This window comes from Peromyscus californicus, unplaced genomic scaffold (genome assembly GCF_007827085.1).
Source record: "Peromyscus californicus insignis strain IS unplaced genomic scaffold, ASM782708v3 Scaffold_6__1_contigs__length_162567912, whole genome shotgun sequence".
Classification (NCBI taxonomy): Eukaryota; Metazoa; Chordata; class Mammalia; order Rodentia; family Cricetidae; genus Peromyscus; species Peromyscus californicus.
The window spans coordinates 158,607,896-158,629,237 of NW_026294584.1; the positions used below are offsets into that span (position 1 = coordinate 158,607,896).

The window sequence follows — 21,342 nt, forward strand, 5'->3', positions numbered from 1 at the left end:
AATTATTTGTTATCCAAATATAGTTTAAACAGTGGGACTAAAGCAGAGGCATTTTGATTAGTAAATAGTTTATCATAATAGGGTGTATGCATCTGCATGCAGCTGTAGGTGTTGCGCCTCTGGTTCCAGCCATATTTGTTTTGAGCAGAGTCTTTCACCCATCTAGAACTCATGCAGGAGGCCAGGTTGCTTGGCCAGGGAGCCCAAGGGGCCCTCTGCTTCCCCAGCTCTGGGGTTACAAATGCTGGCCACCACGCCCAGCTATTCACACTGATTCTGGGAACTGAACCCAGGTGCTGGCACTTGTGTGGCAAGAATGGCAGCAACAGAGCCATGCGGCCAGCCCCTGTAATGCAGGGTTGGAAGCAAAGCCCTTCCTGCTGACCATCAATGTTCACTCCACTTCGTTTTTACAGGATGTGCTAAGAAAACAAGATCCAATCACCACAGACTTTCTGAAATTAGAAAGCACATGTATCTACTAACAAAAATTAAACCTTTACAGTTTTAAAATATCAGCTGATTAGCATTTTTGGAAATACTCCACAAATACACAAAGGCACTTCTGTAGAACATTGACTTGAGGCTGAGCATGAATAGATAGCTAGCCTTCAAAAAGAAAAGGAAAGAAAAAAGTCTCAAGATTCATCTTGTATATTTAAGCCTATCACTGTGGGCATCAGAACACTGCTGGCTACCACTTAATGAGCACCTGAACTGCCCATTTTAATAACAGACTGACAATCTATACGCTGATATTTCTCTGAATATCAACTATGCATCTGCTAATACAGCTAAGAATAGAAACCAACCATTCCCTTTATTTAAAACAATAGTATTATCTTATAATACTTGGCATAATACTATCAAAAATAACATAAGCATAATTCTAAATTTAAAAAAAACCACAGAAACATCTACAGACTCTCTACAAGCCCTTGCACCTTAAATGAAGTCTAAATAATGCATCTCGATCACTCATCATCTCACAAGGTCATTTGGAGATTTGGGTGTGGAGCTTGGTGGTAGAGCACCTGCATGCAGAGGACCTGGGCTCAATCCCAGGACCACAAGGGAAGTCTTTCAGCCCAAATGGTCTGTCAAAATCCAAAGGCACGTCTAAGACAGACGGCAGTGCTATGAATAAGACAGACATTCAGACCACCACAATCAGAGTTGTCCTTAGTTCAGCAGAAGACATGAAAGGAAGTGCCATAACCCTGCAGTAATTCAGCTAACACGAATAACACCCAGTTATTATACAGCCAGTGAGAAGCACTTGGATAAGGGCTCATTGCAACCCACAGTTACGCTGCTCTGGAAATTTTACTTTATTTCAAATACAAGAAAAGAAAAAAAACAAGTCTATTTCAAGTACTAAAAGTCAAAGGAATACCTCTTCCACAAAGCTGTCCCTCTTCTCCAGCATCTCCCGTAACGTCTGGAGGATTTTAATGCACAGTTTTTCTTCTTTCTCCATCAGTTTCTTTGTGTGATTAATCAGCCTGAAAGCAAAACATGAAACCTTAACAGGGACACCAATTACTCACCAAAATATATACAACATGCTGCGTGAGATGGGGACCAGTGATCAGATCCGTAATGTCAAAGGTCTCAGAACTACACATCAGCTTATAGACTTGCCTGAGGTATTTATCTGTCTCAGTGCTGCTCAGACTCAGCATGCTCCTCAGTGGGTTCTGATACTCTGAGAAACAGGGAAACACTAATGTTTCCCTTCCCATCCACTTTGCTGTTATGAAAAGATGTACAGCATACATTGTATCACATTAATGATAACATCATGGATGTAGGTGATATCACAGTTTAGCGGGTTTCTCCCCATTCTCTCAGTGTACCATGTATGATATGACATTGCTTGGTAGGTGTGAGCAGTTGCTGCAATTAGAAGGAACAAGAAGAGCATCAAGAGAGCTCAACCATTGCTATAGTTCAGACAAGAGCATGGCTCTTACTCCTACTGTGGTGAAGCATGCCGTGGGATTCTAGAAGACGTTCAGTACCATGGGTGTAACCATCCCAAGCATCAAATGAAGTGTTTATGGTTAGGATATGTAACCAGTCCCCATAGATTGGGTTGTTAAGAAACTGACGCTGTGAGACACATCTTCCTAGAGGGACAGCGTGACATGGACTGAAGGAAATAACAGTTTTCCGTGACACAGCAAGAGCACTACAGGATATAACGCTCCATTTAGAATAGGTGCCACGGGATGTAACTGAGAAGTCACTTCCTCTAGCTAGTGCCCAGCTAATGTCCTCAGCCATCAGGGTTGAGGACCTCCTCACCACGAGCCAGAATCAGGCTACATAACTGCTGAGGAGAAAGGAGGCTCAGACAGATGACACAACTTGCTTCCAGTTACACAGTCCTAATGAGGATACCTGAAAACAGATTTCCAAGCCCAAACCCCTGTCAGTGCTGCAAATCAACTAACAATCTCTGAGGCTTCTGGACAGAGTCCCACCAATGCAACAGGCTGCACACAGCCATCTGATCTGACAAGTGCTCCTAAAATTTAAACAGAGGTATGTGGTGATATTGTGTTCCCCAAAATATTGTGCACCCTAATAAACTTATCTGGGTTCAGAGAACAGAACAGCCACTAGATATAGAGGCCAGAAAATGGTGGCACACACACTTTTAATCCTATCACTTGGGAGGCAGAGATCCATCTGGATCTCTGTGAGTTCAAAGCCACACTGGAAACAGCCAGGCATGGTGACTCATGCCTTTAATCCCAGGAAGGGATGGCAGAAAGCAGAAAGGTATATAAGGCGTGAAGATCAGAAACTAGAAGCTTTTAGGTGGTTAAGCTTTTAGGCTTTGAACAGCACAGTTCAGCTGAGATCCATTTGGATGAGGACTCAGAAGCTTCCAGTCTGAGAAAACAGGATCACCTGAGGAATTGGCAAGGTGAGGTAGCTGTGGCTTGTTCTGCTTCTCTGATCATTCAGCGTTGACCCCAATACCTGGCTTCAGGTTTGATTTTATTAATAAGATTCTTTAAGATTCATGCTACAGAAGTACTGGTAATAGCCAATAAACTAGAAAAAAAAAAAAGCTTTATTGTGTGGCAGGAATTTCCTAAAGCTGGTCAGAGCAGGCATCCAGGAAGAGACAGCTCTTGTGTTAGAAGATGTCGGGGTGGGGTGGGGGTGGGGGTTGGAGGTAGGCCAAGAAGACAAGCCTGACCAGGAGGCAGCGTAGACAAAGCATGGAGGTGAGAGGCTGGTAGCATGTCCACAAATGATAAAACAGCAAAGAAGGGGCCAGAGTTACACTGAGGGCCGTTAGTGTGCGTCTGACACGGGGGCTGGTGTGTGTGCACACTGCTCCAGAAATTCCCCTTACTGTGTGAGATACACTTTCACATTTTATATTTTTTTTCTAAGCCACGTTTTTTATTTGCCTCTGCCTAGGTAGACTTGAAATCCATTGGGGGACCTTCATTCCACCGTCTGAAAACACAGATTCTCTTTCCTAGGAGTAGATAAGGATTTGAGTGGGCCCAAACCAGCTGCCTGGCAGGTGAATGCCCACGCTGACCCAGTCTCTCATCCCACTGCACGTGACTAAGCAGAGTCCACATCCTTCCCTGAGGCTGTCCCCACCTTCTCCTGTGGAACTGTCTGGTCCCTGGAGGAAGCAGGGAAAGTAATTCAGTCTTTGCTGATGCTTCATTAGAGTTTGTTCACAGTAGTGCCAGGGCCAGGCATGGTGAGTAATAACATTGAGTTCTAGATTTCTAGCTATGCTTGCAAATGAAACTCTTGGCTCTTCAGAGAGATGGGAAGGGGTGGGGTAAGCATGGACAACAGTCAGCCTGAGCCTCTGGCCATGAAGTAATTATAACAGCACAGGAACCTTAGCCTCTGAAGTAGTGGGGCAACCCTTCCCTCTGCCTGGTGAGGGTCTGCCAAATCACCTCACTTCTCTCCTTTTGGTTTCTCTAATGCAGACTGCCTCCATCTTCAGCAGGAACCAGAACTGATAGACTTCAGCTACTTTAGTCAAGTCCTTCCCATACCCCACTGTCACATTCTAGACCTTTCCTGTCCAGCAGGCTCTGCACTAACAGCAACATCCTGTCTGTGGTATAGAACTAGCAGATGTTAGCCACATACAACCGTGGAATGTTAGAGATGTAACTGAGGGGGTGAGCTAGTATCTCACTTTAATCCATCTAAATCTTAATTTATGGGACTATATGTGGCTCATTTGTGCCAAGGAGTTTTCTGGAAAGGATCAAAGGGTAGGTGTTCTGGATTTTGTGACCCACTAGCAGGGTGAAAAGCAGACTGCTATAGGCCTTCTTTCCTGCACACCAGCGCGATCCCTGGTCTGGCTCCACTCACTTTGACATGAAGGCGCCACATCTTATCCTGGCATCGCTTCCCTCTGGGAACAGCAACTCTGGACTGTAGAGCACATCAACAAGCACGGAGAACTCGGCCTGCATCATGGGGCTGAACTGCTGCTCCAGGGAGGCCACGACATCCTAGGACAAGGCACAGAGGCCCCACATGAGCGCCTTTCAAGATGTGACATTAGCCAGGAAGGAGATATATGGCCCTGGCTTCCCATAACACCATGTTTGTTGTTTACACTTCAACACAAACTGATTTCATTTGTTCATATTCTGTGGTATGTGTGTGTGTGTGTGTGTGTGTGTGTGTGTGTGTGTGTGTGTGTGTGTGTATACATATGAGGTTAGGGGTATATACACATGACCGTGGGTACCCACAGAAGCCAGAAGAGGGTGTCAGCTGCCCTGAAGCTGGAGTCACAGGCAGTTGTGAGTGGCCTGACATAGGCTCTGGGATCCAAACTCACATCTCTGGAGAAGCAGTGTACGCTTTAAACCACGGAGCTGTGTCTCTAGCCTTCTATATACTTCTAAATCAATTCATAAGATAACGGATTGGTGGGTAACTATGAGACTTCTGAGGACACATGTGTAAGAGGGAGATGTAGTGAAGCCACTTCACAGACTATGAAACACAGCAACTTGGAGTGGATTAGAGGATACCTGGGCAACAGCTAAACAACATTTCCTGTGTCACTGGTCACCCGAGCTAAGCGTTTATTCCAATAGAAACACTCACTATTAGCATACCATGCAGGGTTTGAGGACATTCAATAGTATTTCAAATACATTTATTGATAGGCCTGATTGGTTATGTCTCCAATGGGCTCTTTCATTCCATTCCTTGCTAAAAAGAATCCTGGTACTATTTCTTAATCAGGACAAAATATTCTCAGGGATATGAGCCCCCTCACTCAGCATCAGGCTGAGGGCTTATGCTGGCCAGGGTCACTATTTTCTCTGGGGAGGACATCACATAGCCCTGACCAGGGAGATACGTGAAGCCTGGGTGACCACCATATAGGTTGGACAGAAACAAAACCACTTAAGGTGGCTTTGGGAGTGTGATTCCACAGTCAGAGGCAGCCCTGTGTGACCTGGGAGCCCAGGCCTAAGGAAAAAGCCAATAGATACATTCAGCTTTAGAGACCTTGCCCACGGAGCTAGCAAATGGGTAGCCATAGTGCCAGGTTCGTGTGAGGCCTCACATGCTACATTTTTCAGGCCTCCACTCAGCCTCCTGGGGAAGTTTGATACCAGTTAAAAGGAAGGAAATGCAATAAAGGGGGCATGTGCATTATATAAAGGGGAATGCTTATCAGAAATGGCCACATCTAGTAAAACTGGCTTGATATATTACCTATTAATTTCTGTTATTGAACAAATGATGCTTGGGCTGTTTTGAGGTGAAGCTGTCCTTCCCTTGGCGAGTCAAAATTGCCCCACATGACCTCATGATACCAGAAGCCAGCTAGGTTTGCTGTAGAAGTTTAAAGCAAGTGCCAAGAACAGCCCATGACGCACATGAGCCCCTTCATTTCAGATGTCAGCCCCCATTGTTACAGTGTGTGAGACATGAGCATCACCTTGCTCTCACGTGGGTGACCACTTTTCCACCCCCATCTTACGGCTCCACATGGTGACACAACTTCCCATGGCCACCTTCCCTTGGCTTCTATGACATCATAGTTAACTTTCCACTGATGTCCTGACCCTGCACATGAGAAGCCAGCAATCCACAGTCGGGGATGGAGGTCTCAGAAGACACTGAGCCACTGATACCTAGATGTGGGATTTCTGCCTCCAGAATCCTAAAAGAATACATCTGCTGCTTAAAGTATGCTGCCCATGGTGTTTTGTTGTGGCAGCCCCAGAAAATTAAAGCCACGTGTCATTTGCTCACTGGGCTGCTGTGGGATGTTCTGTATGGCAAATGTGTTGCTCTGATTGGTCAATAAATAAATCACTGATTGGCCAGTGGCTAGGCAGGAAGTATAGGCAGGACAAGGAGGAAAATAAAGCTGGGAAGTGGAAGGCTGAGGCAGAGAGACACTGCCAGCCGCCACGATAACAAACAGCATGTGAAGATGCCGGTAAGCCACGAGCCATGTGGCAAGGTATAGATTTATGGAAATGGATTAATTTAAACTGTAAGAACAGTTAACAAGGAGCCTGCCACGGCCATATAGTTTGTAACCAATATAAGTCTCTGTGTTTACTTGGTCGGGTCTGACAGCTGTGGGACTGGCAGGTGAGAGAGATTTGTCCTAACTGTGGGCCAGGCAGGAAGACTCTAACTACACTGGGCCTTAATGTACAGGCCAAACCAAGGACAAAGACTTGCAAAAGGACCTGGTGAAGAGAGGGATTGGCTTATTTTGACCCATGGATATAAGTGAACACTGGAAGATGAACTGAGTCAATAATATCAAAACTTAATTTATTACGTATATCATTTATAGTAAGTTATTTTTACTAATTTTATTATTGACATTATAATTACCTTGAGATCAAGGACCACTGCTCACTAAGAAGCTATCAAAACACATTGTTATATAACTCATCAAAAAGTAAGTCAGGACAATCTATCCAGAAACTACTAAAGACTAGGTGGTGGCAGGAAGGTGCAGAAGAAAGCTTTGCCTCCAGGAAGAATCTGATATTTCCAACCGTATTGTATGACACATTTAAAGAACACAGTCTAGAAAATATTAATGTCACTTCATGTTCGCATTGTACCTGTAACTTCTCGATAATATTTCTGTAATCCCACGCTGGCCCTCCAAGAGCTTCCTTGAAGCGAGGTCCAGAGCGAGCAGAGAGCCTCCAGCCCATGGCTGCTCTCTGCACCGTACTTGAATGGTTCTTCATGAAGAGTGTGTTCACTTGGCCATCCAAATCGACAGGGATTGCAATCCCACGATTTTTGGCTGAAATGGAAAAAGATGGGAAGCATTTCTCTCTCTCGATTAAAGCTTTTTCAACATTAGTCAAACACACTAACAAACATGGGAGAATGTTTTTAAAAGAAGAAAGAATGAAAGAAGAAAAACCTCAATCTTTGAACTTTGCCATGCAATCGGTTCACGTATTTGCAGGTTAAAAAGCTGTGGAAGTTTTTTTAATTCTTCAGACCAATTAGTAACATGTGCTCACAACCTTCAAGATCCTATTTGATTTCCTGGTGATTAATGTTTGAGATGGACTCCATTTCAACATCAACACAGAAAAGCACCCTCACAAGCATGCAAATCTTTACCTCCCTGGATGCCAAAGGAAAAAAAACTCAGACAGAAAACACAGCCAAATCCTGCTGAGCTATTAACTTAATTAGTGGGTGTATGTGTGTGTTTACATGTGTATGTATGATTACATATGTATGTGTGTGTTTACATGTGTATATGTGTGTTCACATGTGTGTGTGTTTACATGTGTATGTGTGTGCCCACAAAACTGTATGTGATCAAACATCTGACAGCAGAAACAGTGAAAAAGTTAAAGGGTCCAAGTAAGCCTTCCTTGGAAGGTGGTACATGGCGCCCATCTTTTTTCCTCACTGACCCACTGACATACACATCGTAACAGACTCATGTCTTGATGATTCTGAGCAATCAGAATTTCCTGAGGGAAGTGGAGGTGTTACGGCATTTCTACCGAGTAAAGAGGTAACCAGAGCACTGGAGAAAACTGACCCATGAAGACTAGACTTGGGGCAGGTCTACCCAGTGGCCTTGGATACACTGGGGTCATCTGAGCTGCTCAAGAACCCACCTGAATCATGGGAGAGGAAGACCCCTCCTCCCTCTGACGAGAAAACTCAGACGTCTGATGCAGCTGTTTTCATCCAGAGGAAGAAGTTAGAGAAATGTAAAAGCTCCTCTCAAGGAGGAGGATCTCTAAGTGTAGAGTGCAGCTGTGAAGTCTGCAGAGAAGCAGGTCAGAGCTTGACATGACTCCCAAGACCATCAGACGAAGGCCATGTGGAGGGACACAAGGGGACAGGTCCAGCAGAGCGGGGAAAAACATGGAGATTCCAGCCACCAAGCAAATCCCCCTAACACTCACCACTGTTCCCTGCCTGTCTCACAAATGCACACACATGCACATGCACACACACATACACATGCACACACACATGCACGGATGCATGAACACAAAGGGAAAGTCCCACGTCATTTGACGAGCCCTTCTCATAGAATTCCAGGTCAATCTTTCTTACTTCCACAAGGATTATAGGCCAGGAATAGACCTTCCAAACTGCCAGCCCCCCAGGTCAGACATGACCTCCAGCAAAAACAGATGATTCAGGGAAAAACAAGCAATATTTAATTCTATTTATTGTCCCTAGAAAATTTGAGGAGATACCACACCTAAAAACTTGTAAAGAGATAAAAAAAAAAAAAAGCTCTTGGAACTTAAAATATGATTGTAAAAATAAACCTTTCAAAGATTAACTGAAAAAGAAAAGGATAGGAACAAGAGAAGTAAGCTGGAAAAGGAAGCCAAGGAATTGTCTAGAACATGAAGCATAAAAGACTAAAGGAGAAAATAAAGACATTGTGAAGAAGGAAGGGTCAATCCAGAAAGACACAGACCTGACAATACAGAAGGCAGTAAATGGCACACTGGTTATAAAGAATTACGAAACTAACGAGGGGCTGAGGGATGGCTCCGTGGTGAAGAGCACTGGCAGCTGAATGCCGGAAGGATGGAATGGACTGTTAATGGATGAAAAGTTTTGAGAGCAACCACCTGTATACAATTCAACTAAAACTCAAATGTGATTCCCCAATAAGAACATTCCAGAATAGATGCCTGAGAAACTTTTCTCTGAAACTCCTGTGCACAAATTACATCAAAAAAGAGAAAAGTATCCAAGAAAATGTCAAATGAATAGAAGAAACTATGGCAACTCAGCCTGAGCTTGAACAGGAGAACAGAGCTGGGAAGAAACAAAAGGTGATTCCTGTGACATGCCTCGTCCATCAAAAAAGTCTGGTTCTACAGACTTCATTTTTCTTGCAAATAGTTATACATTTACACATCACAATTCATAAGTTCCACTGGAGAAAAATTAATTCTACTCCAAAACGGAACATAAATAACACAAAGCACAGACATGGAAGCCAGTGATATATCCGACAAGCAGCAGAGGGAAAAGGAGCGTGGAGGGAGGGCAGCGTTTCCTTACGACACCGTGTGAGAGGACAGGACTTAGAGCTGCTGCTCAACCAAGAAACACACATGCATGGAACCTGTCAGCGTCGGTGCAGGCGCCAGAAGATGTACTCCAAATCTAAAGATGGGAAGGAAGAGTGGGAGAGAGAAGGAGAGGCAGACAGAGGAAAGAGAAGGGGAGAGGGGAGGGGAGAGGGGAGAGGAGGGGAGAGGAGAGGGGAGGGGAGAGGAGAGAGGAGAGGAGAGGAGAGGAGGGGGAGAGGAGAGGAGAGGGGAGGGGAGAGGAGGGAGGAGGGGAGGGGAGAGGAGAGGGGAGGAGGGGAGGAAATGGAGGGGAGGGGGGGAAATGGAGGGGAGGGGAGAGGAGAGGAGAGGAGGGGGAAGGAGAGGAAAGAGAGGGGAGGGGAAAGGAGAGGAGAGGAGGGGGAGGGGAGAGGGGAGGGGAGGGGAGAGGGGAGGGGAGGGGAGAGGAGGGAGACAAAGGAGAGGTGAGAGGAGAGGAGAGGAGGGGAGGAAATGGAGGGGAGGAGGGGAAATGGAGGGGAGGGGAAAGGAGAGGAGAGGAGGGGGAAGGAGAGGAAAGAGAGGGGAGGGGAAAGGAGAGGAGAGGAGGGGGAGGGGGAGAGGGGAGGGGAGGGGAGAGGAGGGAGGAGGGGAGGGGAGAGGAGAGGGGGAGGAGGGGAGGAAATGGAGGGGAGGGGGGGAAATGGAGGGGAGGGGAGGGGAGAGGAGAGGAGAGGAGGGGGAAGGAGAGGAAAGAGAGGGGAGGGGAAAGGAGAGGAGAGGAGGGGGAGGGGAGAGGGGAGGGGAGGGGAGAGGAGGGAGACAAAGGAGAGGTGAGAGGAGAAGAGAGGAGGGGAGGAAATGGAGGGGAGGGGGGGGAAATGGAGGGGAGGGGAAAGGAGAGGAGAGGATGGGGAAGGAGAGGAAAGAGAGGGGAGGGGAGGGGAGGAGGGGCAAGGAAAGAGAGAAGAGAGAGGAGGAACAGAGATAGATGAAAGATGAAGAAAGGAAATAAGATGAGAGGGGAGAGGAGGGAAAGAGAAGAGAGAGGGAGAGAGAAGAGGGAGCTAGAAACAGGGAGACAAAGAGAGGCCAGCTAGACAGGGGAGAGAGCAGGAGAGGGAGAGAGAGGAGGAGGAGAGGGGAAGAAAAGTGAGAGGAGAGAGGAGAGGAAGAGAGAAGGAAAGGGGGAGGAGATGGGGAAGGGTAACAAGGAAAAGAGAGAGAGAGAGAGGATCAGAATCAGACTTTCTTTCACACAATGAGGAAAATACTAGACGGAACTGTTCCGCCGATGGAAATTCTCCACCAGGAAAGTACAATTAAACACTTCTTTGAAATAAGCAATTTCTACTGCCAACACAGAGCCAGGTACCTCTGCTTAAAACGTGCACTCACGGGCTCTGCGGGAGTCAGATGCACTAGGTGGCCCCATCATCAAAGGATAGTTGCTAAGACTACAGCAGACAGGGCTGGAGAAACTGCTGAGTGATTAAAGAGTACATATTCCCAGAGGATCAGAGTTCAATTCTCAAAGCCCATGTTGCCCTCTTCTGGCCTCTGTGGTCTGCACTCGTGTGCACAAACCCACACCCAAGACACACACAGATACATGTGATTTAAAACAACAATAACAAACTTAAAAAAACTGATATACACAAGGAAACACTGTGGGAATGTTTTTCTGATACTGTCCATGGGAATTTAGTTTGATGATGAGTCTGCGCCTCATATAAGTGAGCACACACTTATAGAGCAACAAGCACCCACCCAGGATCCACCTGTGAGTTGCTGATCCACGTATTCTTCTATGGTGGCACATGGAGAGAAAGCTGAAGAAACTCCATCCTAAAGTGTTAACATTTTTCTGTTTCTCAATCTATATGACTACTTTTAACCTAGTGTTCTATCTTGACATGAACTGTACAATATGAACTCCAGGTAACATACACAACTTTCCCGGGCCTAGATGTAAACTGTATCCTACGGTTAAATTATGACTTTGAAACTGTGAAAGAAGATTAACCCTGCAATTGAGCAAAACACATTTGAGTTAAAAATAAGCTATGCGTTCACACAACAATGAACAAACACTGTAAGGGTTGGGAATACATCTCAGTGGTAGGACACATGCCCAGCATGCACAATCTCTTGGTTCAACTCCCAGTACCTCAAGACAACAACAAATTAAATTAAAAATAAACAAACTCTACAAACATGCCCTGAAGTAGATTCTCTGATCTGTCAAAATAATACAGAAATTGATTTGAAATCAAAACAAAAAATGCTGAGCTAGATTTCCACAGGTTGTTTAAAAGGCATGCGTGGTGGGGGTCGGAATGGAGCACTGGGGTTAGGAAAAGCATTTGTTTTATCCTGTTCACAAGAGCGTTAACTATGAAAACAGCATTGTCCAGTCAAAACCATGATCGAGACTGAGTTAAATGTCATCAAGTGAGAAACATTCCAGGATCTTAGTGTCTACACAGCAGGGCAAATCCCCACAGTTAACAGTAACAATCAGCTAATAAACCTGCTAAGCCCAGCCATCCTTCACACCTGCAGCATGTAGTAAGGGCCATATTAAAGTTCTTATAAAGAAGTTTTCCTCTTTTGCCTCTAAGTCAGAACTACTGCCTTGTTAAGGACATGTCATCAGAGGACAGGCCTCCAAGTCCCTAACGAATGAGTGGGAGAGGAGAGGGCTGCTGCCCATGCATTTTGCTTTGGGGGACCTCGGCCTAGAGAAAATGACTTCTCAAAAATGAGCGACCTTCATTCACAGGCATTTTTACATGGCTAACCTCCTAATTAGGCTTATAAATCCCAAAAATTTCATGGATATGACAAGTCTTTTCAGGGGCTTTAAGATGTAATAAAAATCAACTTCTAATTATAATTCATTAAATATTGTGTGTTATGTGGCTGTTTTTAATTAGCTGGAGTCACTGATGGTATCTGCCAGACCAGACCCTCTGAAAACACATATAGCTCCGTGATAGGTGCCACAGAAGAAAATGCTTAGATGTACACACTGACAGGATGGGGAGAGGAGAGCAGAAAGAATGAGCATTAATTAGAAAAATGAGGCTGGCTGTCGGCCCATCAGAACCAGAACAGCTGGAGCTGTGGGATGAAGATGTGGGCAGGAGCTGCACTTTTTCTCCAGCACGCCCAAATCCTGTGGTAACTCCAAACACGTGTGTGTGTGTGTGTGTGTGTGTGTGTGTGTGTGTGTGTGTGTGTGTGTGTGTGTGCGCGCGCGCACGTGTGTGTGTGCACATGTGTGTGTGTGCACATGTGTGTGTGTGTGTGCACATGTGTGTGCAGAGGCCAGAAGACAACTTTGTCTGCATTTCCTCAGACTCCACCTCCTTTTTGTAGGCAGTCTCTCACTAGCCTGGAAAGCTGCAATAGGCCAGGCTGGCTGGCCAGTAAGCCCCAGGGACCCAGAGGTCTCTGCCTCCCCGGTGCTGCGATAACAGGCATGTGCCACAGTGTCAAGACTTTTTATATGGCTTTAGAGACTGAACTCAGGACCCCTTGCAAGTACTTCACTGGAGTTTTTAAATAGGGAGAACACTGAATGTATGGACACATAGACCACACTTCCTGTGTGGAACTCAACTCCACTACATGGACAACTCATTAATCCTCTACTTGAACAACGCTGTTCTTCTTATGGTCACTCAAGAATGAGACTCAGAGGTCTGACTAGTCATCTGGAAAGATAAAGTTGAGTCCACACCACGAAAGCTGTAAGTAAATGTATTCTAGGTATCTCAAAGCATCTCCCTCCCTCTCCCCTTCCCTCTCCCCCTCCCTCCCTCCCTTCTTCCATCTCTTCCCCTTTCTCCATCTTCCTCTCTGTAGACAGGAACAACTCGCAATCTTTATGGCCTCAGTCTCCTGAGTACAGAGGTTAAGGCATAGCCCACCATGCTCATCTCCAGAGAGCACACAGCTTTTAACAGTAACACCCAAAAGATGCAGACAAATCAAAATATGAAAATTCTCTGAGAATTAAGCAGCACCTCAGATTGACAGAAGCTATTCTGAAAATGAAATTAAACCTAAAAAGAAGTGGGTTTGGATAACAGCTTAGGCAGCAAGGCTCATTGCTTTCCAAGCATGAGTGCCTGAGTTCCATCGGCCAGAACAAGCCAAGCATGGCGGGGTGCACGCAGAACCCCAACACTCAGGAGACAGAGACAGGAGGACCCCTGGGCTAAGGGGTCCTGGACCCCTGCCTAACCTACTTGGCAAGTTATAGACCAATGGAGAACCTCTTCAAAAGACAAGTTACCCTTTGACCTACACACACCTGCTCACACAGGAACACATGCAAACACTTACATGAACTAAAAAGCCCCAGAGGAATTATAAATTCCTTCTGCTAGAAAATAAAATAAAAATTCTAATGAAAATTGAAGAAAACTGGTTAGCAAATAGTCCAAGAGCTCATTTCTTAATGTGTAGGAGTTGAACTCAAATCACAGGAGGGGCTAGTCACAGAAAAGGAAATACCAACGGCTCAATCACGTGGAGTATTTTCTTCCTCACGCATAGCAGAGAAAAACACATTAAAACTCTAACAGTATTTTTATTAAGGCTGACAGAATCCAAACACGATGTTAAGGAGAACGGCATTCTCTAACATTGCTGGTGGGTCACCAGTACCCACGGGATAGCAGTTTTCATAACACAGAAAGTCTACTCACAGGCATTAATTAACTTTATTCCTTCACACTAGAGATGACTGCAAACATTAGATGTTTAAAAGTTGGGTGAGGTTGGGCTAGCACCACACAAAGGATATTGAGCCATGGAGATGCTATTCATTTCTCTGCATCCTGCACTTTATTGCTGCAAATATCACAGACTATCCATGTGCTCTGAGTGCCATGAAGGCTCTAGAATTTTCTAACAAATAAGGCACTTAGCCTTACACTTGTTTCTGCTTTCTTTACATGTTTTATCTACCTCTAACACCCTAGAAATTCACTGGGAGCAGGAAATATGTTTAATAGAGTGGATTTACCTCAGCTACAATAATACCTTCCAGATCATGAGGAAGCATTAAACAATCAGGGCTGAACTTCACAGGAGGCCACTCTTGTAGACTGCCTGATGTCTCAGGAGACCTGACCTATCCAGAGCGGGTGTTGACTGGGCTCAGAAACAGGTCAGTTTCCAAGAACGATGGGAGAGTCCCAGCAACCAACCATGACACACTATGGCTATCCTGTCTGTTTCCCATTGTACAGAAAGAAACTTGGAAACAGCTGGAACAGCTGGTCCGCGGTGTGTCCCTCTGCCTTCCTCAGTCCTTTTCTGTCTGTGAAGCCCCAGCCTTTGCTCAAATCATAGAAATAGTCATCCTGTTCAAGAGATGCCTGACCCTAGAACCGCACACAGGTTAATTTGACCTTTAGCTCAAATTTGTTGTCATTTGCCTTTTGATACTAACCAAGATAATGTCACCGTAGTCCACAGACTACCATAAGTCAATAACACACCTACTGTGATGGTTAACATCTCATTGTTAACAGGACTTAGGAACACTAGCAGACACTTGTGGGTGTCTTTGGGGTTGTTTCCAGAGATGTTTAACCAAGGACAGACCCACCCTGAACAAGGTGGCACAGCCTGTCAGCTTGGGGTTCCCAACTGAATAAAAAGGAGGTGAGCTGAGCATTCATCTCTCTCTGCTTCCTGGCTATGGGTAATGTGACCAGCTGCCTCATGTTCCCGTGGCCACAGCTAGAGACACACTTGTCATGTGCTGTTCCCACCACAATGGACTGAACACTTAAAATATCAGGCAAAGACATACCCCACCCTTTCTGCCCTCAGTTGTTTTTCTCAAGTGTTCTGTCACAGTGAGAAAGTCACAAATATATTTATTACCTTGTTTATCAGAAACAGATTTCCAGGCCCTACGGACAAATACATCAAAGTCCCTGTTTCCAGTCTCCATTTTGAATGAGGAAAACAGTAAAGTGAGAAGAGATTTTAAAAAGTGCTAAGAAGAAGGAAGGAAAAGATATCTTATGATATGAAGATATGTTTACATATGACTTAACTATGACTGAATAGAAACTAGGAAGATATGTTAACATGGCATGATGTGATATGGTATACAATGATGGTTTGATGGGCTATGATATGACAGTATGAAATGATATAATGTATGGATATATGATATGATATGAAGATATGCTCTGACTATAAGGCATGATGTGAGATGGTAATATGATGATGGTATGATAGTATAGGATGATATGGTAATATGAAATTATATGATATGCATATTTTGATAATATATAATATGATGATATGACATGATACATGTAATATGATAACATGATGATATCATGATATAATTGAATGATATGATGGCATGGTATAATGGCATGATAATATGACAGGATGGTATATAATATGATGTGACATGATACTGTATTACATGAGCATTTGATTGATGGTGATGATATATGATATGGTGATATATGATATGATGAGGTGACATATATGATGGTATAATATGTGATATATGATATAATGTAATATGATGACAATTTGAAATGATATGGTTATATAATGCCATGATGATATACCTATAATTAAATGATATATATAATAATATAATAAATGATAATTGGTGTGATCCAATATGAAGGCATGATTATATAATTATTGAATGATATACTACAATACAATAGTGTGATGTGATACAATGATACAAAATGAAATTATATGATAGATTGACATATGATACATGATGATATATGATATGATATAATATGATGAGGTGATATATGGGATGATGATACAATATACAATATATGACAATATAATGTGATAGTAGTATATGACAGTATGAAATAGTATAATATATGACATGATATGATTGAATTATATATGATGATATAATAAACATGACAATATGATATGAAACAATGAAGATATTATAAATTATTGAATGATATGCTACAATATGATGGTGTGATATGATACAACAATATAAATGAAATGATATATGATAATGCTATAATATGATACATGATGATATGACATGATATATAATATGATATATAATATAATAATGTGATATGTGATAATATGACAATGGCATAGTACGTGATATTATATGACATCAGCTCCCTATGAATGTCTTTTTTTAGAATTTATTTTATTTTTAACTACAGTTTTTGTGTGTGTCTATCTGAGTTTGTACGTTAGTGCAGTGTCCATAGGGCCAGAAGAGGACATCTGATCCCCTGAAGCTGGAGTTGCAAGCTGTTGAGAGCTACTAGATGTGGGTCCTGGGAGTGGTACCCAGGTCCTCTGCATGACACACTCTTAACTGCTGAGCCATCTTTATGCTTGTGATGGCATAAGCTAGGATCAAATACAGACCACAAGGAAGTGCGAGCAGCGGGAGGAGGAGGAGAGCCCATTGTGGGGATGAAGGAAAAAATGGCTTTCACAGAGAAACTTTAACAAAAATATTTTGTTGTTTGAGACAGGGTTTCATGTAGCCCATAATATATAGTCTAGGCTTGACTTAACCTCCTGATCTTCCTGCCTTTCTCTACTTCACAAATGATGGGACTACGGGTGTACCTCCACAGGCAGTGGGTGTAAAACGTAAGCCAGAGAAGCCAACAGAAGAAGGAGATGTAAGTCAGCCTCGTGGAGGGAAAACTGAGACGGCACACCGAAGCATCACTCTCGCCATTTCCTTGGCTGCACATTTGTATAAAATCATTTTTAGACTTCTTATCACACGTGTGTGTTCATTTAGCACACAAAAAGGAACCAAGTTTTTCTGAAAAACCGTTCACTTTTGGCTAGTGCAGAAAATGAAGTCTTAAAAATAAAGACATATTTAGGCTAGTGTATTTTTTGGTGATTTTTTTAAGCTCAAAGCTCTGCTATCTTGCCATGAAAGAATTGATCTGGCTACACACTAAATATCTCTAAGTTCGAGTTTAGACAGTAAGCACACATGGAGTTCTCCAGCTCTCATTCATCCATCCATCCATTCATTCATCCATCCATTCATCCATTCATCCATTCATTCATTCATCCTTCATTAATTAGTTGGTTTGCAACAGGGGCTCTCTGTGTCTCCTTGAATTTGTAATCTTCCTGGTCACCCTCCCATGTAGCTAGGATTACAGGTGGACCCTGCTCCCATGCCTGACTCTGTCTGCAATTTCTCTGTCCAGCACTCCCTCTAAGTGCTGGGTAGGGCCAAGTGGTATCAGCTCGCATTGCATTTGTGGAGCACTAAAAGAGGAAGAAGAGAGGAAGGGAAAGAAGGAAATAAAATCTAGAATTATAATCTGGAAGAAAGGCTGTGAGCTGTGTGAAAGTTAACACTACTTGCTTTTCCTTTAGATGATTCCTTTTAATGATTGATATAATTCCTAATTTGGTCAAAAAAAACCCTTTTACTACTGTATTATAATTTGGAAAGCAGTATATTATTAAAACTTGGAAATTATGTCAAAGCATCAGCAAATAAAAAGGCTCACTGATCATTCTAGCACTTGGAGTTGTTAGTATTTTACATAAATACCTTTGAACATTGTGCTATGTGTATCTTTTTAAATAAAGATTAGAGAGTCATATACAACTTTATCTTTCACACACTGTGTGCTGGAGTCTCCCCTTCCCTGTGTGTTTCCTCCCTGCAGAGCCTCTCAGGTCTGAACACCTCAGGAGGAGCACAATGACAGTGACGTAAGGTATGGAAAGCAGCTATGGCCCAGAGCACTGGAGCCCAGAAAGGAGCTGAAAGTCTGGACAGGAGGGCTGATGCACAGGACAGTCAGACTTTGAGAGAGAGGAGGTCACAGGGCCAGGGACAGCCAGGCTCAGGAGGTATAGGTGAAGGTCTTCACTCAACAGAGTGACCCAGGATAGAGCCAGAGGCTCAGATCAAAACAAAACCATAAGCACGGTGTGGAAAACATATCACTTACTATACCAGTGACAACATTAAATGCCTAAACATTAACTTAAGAAATACAGATAACTTATTATATTATTAATTATAATACATTAAATGCTTAAGCATTCACTTAAGAAATATGAGAGGACTAGAGGGCCCGAGCACCTGCACACAGACTGAGGAAGAAAATCCCGTCCCCAGCAACAGGTGGACCAGGACCCCAGGCAGGAGGGGAGGAGGGTAAGAGAGCTTCAGTGCTCTGCAATCCAGGGCAGGACTTCAGAGGGGTGCCCAGGCACGAGGGCATGTGTGCCAAAGAAGCAAGCATAGTAGAGATTTTATTTATAATTATTATTCCACATATTTATAAGTAGAATTCTTATTTAAAACTAATTCCCTAGGCAACTATATTACTATTAGCTGTAGTAGTCCTCAATTGATATTCCTAGACTATATCTGATTTCTTATTTCCTTAAAATTGGTGCCACCATTAAGTTTTGTTAATAATATAAAATCTCTTAGGTCAGATTGCAGATTAGATAAAGACTAAAAATACTTTAATGGTCATAATTAGCTAAATCATTGATTGTCTATCACATACTTACTAAGCATATACTAAATGACTAGCAAAGATAATGGTTTCCTGAACTGTGAACTATAAATAATCAAAGAACCTATTAAAGGTTAAAGGTGTAAAAGAGCTGGCCTTGTTCATGGCATATGCTCAATAAACATTAACAGTGGCCAGGACCATGACCATGACAATGAAACTATGGAATCACCAGGAATGGCCACATGCCTCTTGATTTTCCATTATTATTATTATTATTTTTATTATTATTATTATTATTATTATTATTATTATTATTATTATTATTATTATCTGTCCATCCAAGCCTGTATTTGTTCTCTATCCTCCCCTCCATCCATAATTAATCTACACAAAGACTGGGAAGATGGCTTAGTGGGTAAGTGCATATGGTGCAAGCTTGAGAACTGGAATTTGAGTCTCCATGACCCACATAAAGCCAGATTCAGTGGTGTGTATCTGCAATCCCAGCACTGCTACAGTGAATGTAATCCCAGCAGTCCTACAGTGAGATGTAACCTCAGCACTGCTACAGTGAGATATAATCTCAGCACTGTTACAATGAGATATAATCCCAGCACTGCTACAGTGAGATGTAATCCCAGCACTGCTACAGTGAGATGTAATCCCAGCAGTCCTACAGTGAGATGTAATCCCAGCACTCCTGCAGTGAGATGTAATCCCAGCACTGCTACAGTGAGATGTAATCCCAGCACTGCTACAGTGAGATGTAATCCCAGCACTCCTGCAGTGAGATGTAATCCCAGCACTGCTACAGTGAGATGTAACCACAGCACCCCTACAGTGAGATGTAATCCCAGCACTGCTACAGTGAGGTAGGAGGCAGAGAAAGGAGAAGCTATGGGCCTGCATACGGAGAAAACAACAAGGAGACTGTCTCAAATAAAGCTGAAGGCAAGGAATAGCTTTGAGGTTGTCCTCTGACCTTGATATGTGTGCCACACATGCATGTGTCTGCATTCACACACACATAATATGCATAAACACACCTGTTATACACAAAAATTTTATACAATAATTACTACAGAACTACGAACAAGCATAACTTTATACGGAGTGGGCATCTATGAGAACTCTTACACTCCGTTGCCCTTAGTTTAAATCCCTTGCCTCCACTTCAATTATAATCTTGAAGCCTTCAGTGTATAACAGGCTTTTGAGTGATGCAAATTTCACACAAATTAAAGTGCTAAAAAAAAACCTCAAAAATGTCTATTGCCATAAAAAGTTATTAACAACATCAGGCCTTATTAATAAATAAAATGATTCCACAATTTAAAGGAAGATAACTAGTTAAGCCATTCTTACAAAATCTCACTAAACCATATTTGAAGCCTGGCTTATTTCTTTGTAAGGTTCTACACTGGAAAGCTGCTTGTGAAGCTCTTAGCCGCAAGTCCAGTTGCTCCAGGAAATGTGTAACTGAGTCAAACCAAACCCCCGACTTACCCACTTCAGCCAGCGCTCTGATGCAGGACTCCACTGAGGCTTTCTGGGCTGGATTGGGCCAGGTGCAGTTATAAATTCTGAAGGCAGACTGCAGCAGCTGGATAAAGACTGGCTGGTGGGTCTGAAAACGGAAGGAAAGTAGTCACTCTGTGTCACTATGCCATGGACCCTAACATGCCTAAGGAGGGAGCAGAGCTACACCTTATCAGACAGGACCAAAAAGCAAAGTGCCACACAGTGTTGTGTGCTTCGATGCCACTCGTAAGGACCTGACTCCACAAAATGTCTGTATGCCAATAGCATGAGAGGAAACATGCCAGGCACTACAGAAAATCAGTCATTTGTGTTTTCACTAGTGTGTGTGTGTGTGTGTGTGTGTGTGTGTGTGTGTGTGTGTGTGTGCATGCGTGTGTGTAAGCCAGAGGCTGACCTCAGCTATCTTCCTCTGCCATCCATCCTCCACCTTACTTTGGCAAGCAGGGTCTCTCACTGATCCCGAAGTTTTGGCTAGACCTGACAGGCCACTAAGCCGCAGGGTCCACCTGTCTCTGACCCTGCAGGGGCCCACTACCACATTCAGTAGAGAGAAAGCCAAGATCAACATCTTCAAGATGTTATCCCTCACGCCAACAGACACCAAAAGAGACATCAAACCTCAGACATGCAGCAATCCGTGTGTATCTGTGTATCCAACTTATAATTCCTAATAAAATGTAAGTACTGTGTAAAGCGCTGTTGTCTGCACT

General features: G+C 43.5%; 1 protein-coding gene across 3 annotated transcripts in view; it reads right to left on the minus strand.

Annotated features, from left to right (window-relative positions):
- The window catches only part of Itpr2 (inositol 1,4,5-trisphosphate receptor type 2), a 436,608-nt gene that overhangs the window by 195,826 nt on the left and 219,440 nt on the right, over nucleotides 1–21,342 (minus strand). For all 3 annotated transcript variants that reach the window (XM_052719262.1, XM_052719263.1, XM_052719264.1), the window contains 4 exons: nucleotides 20,597–20,717; nucleotides 7,131–7,321; nucleotides 4,381–4,523; nucleotides 1,397–1,505 (listed from right to left, as the gene is read on the minus strand). In XM_052719262.1, coding sequence (XP_052575222.1) covers nucleotides 1,397–1,505; nucleotides 4,381–4,523; nucleotides 7,131–7,321; nucleotides 20,597–20,717 — 564 coding nt within the window. The remainder of the gene's footprint in view (nucleotides 1–1,396; nucleotides 1,506–4,380; nucleotides 4,524–7,130; nucleotides 7,322–20,596; nucleotides 20,718–21,342) is intronic.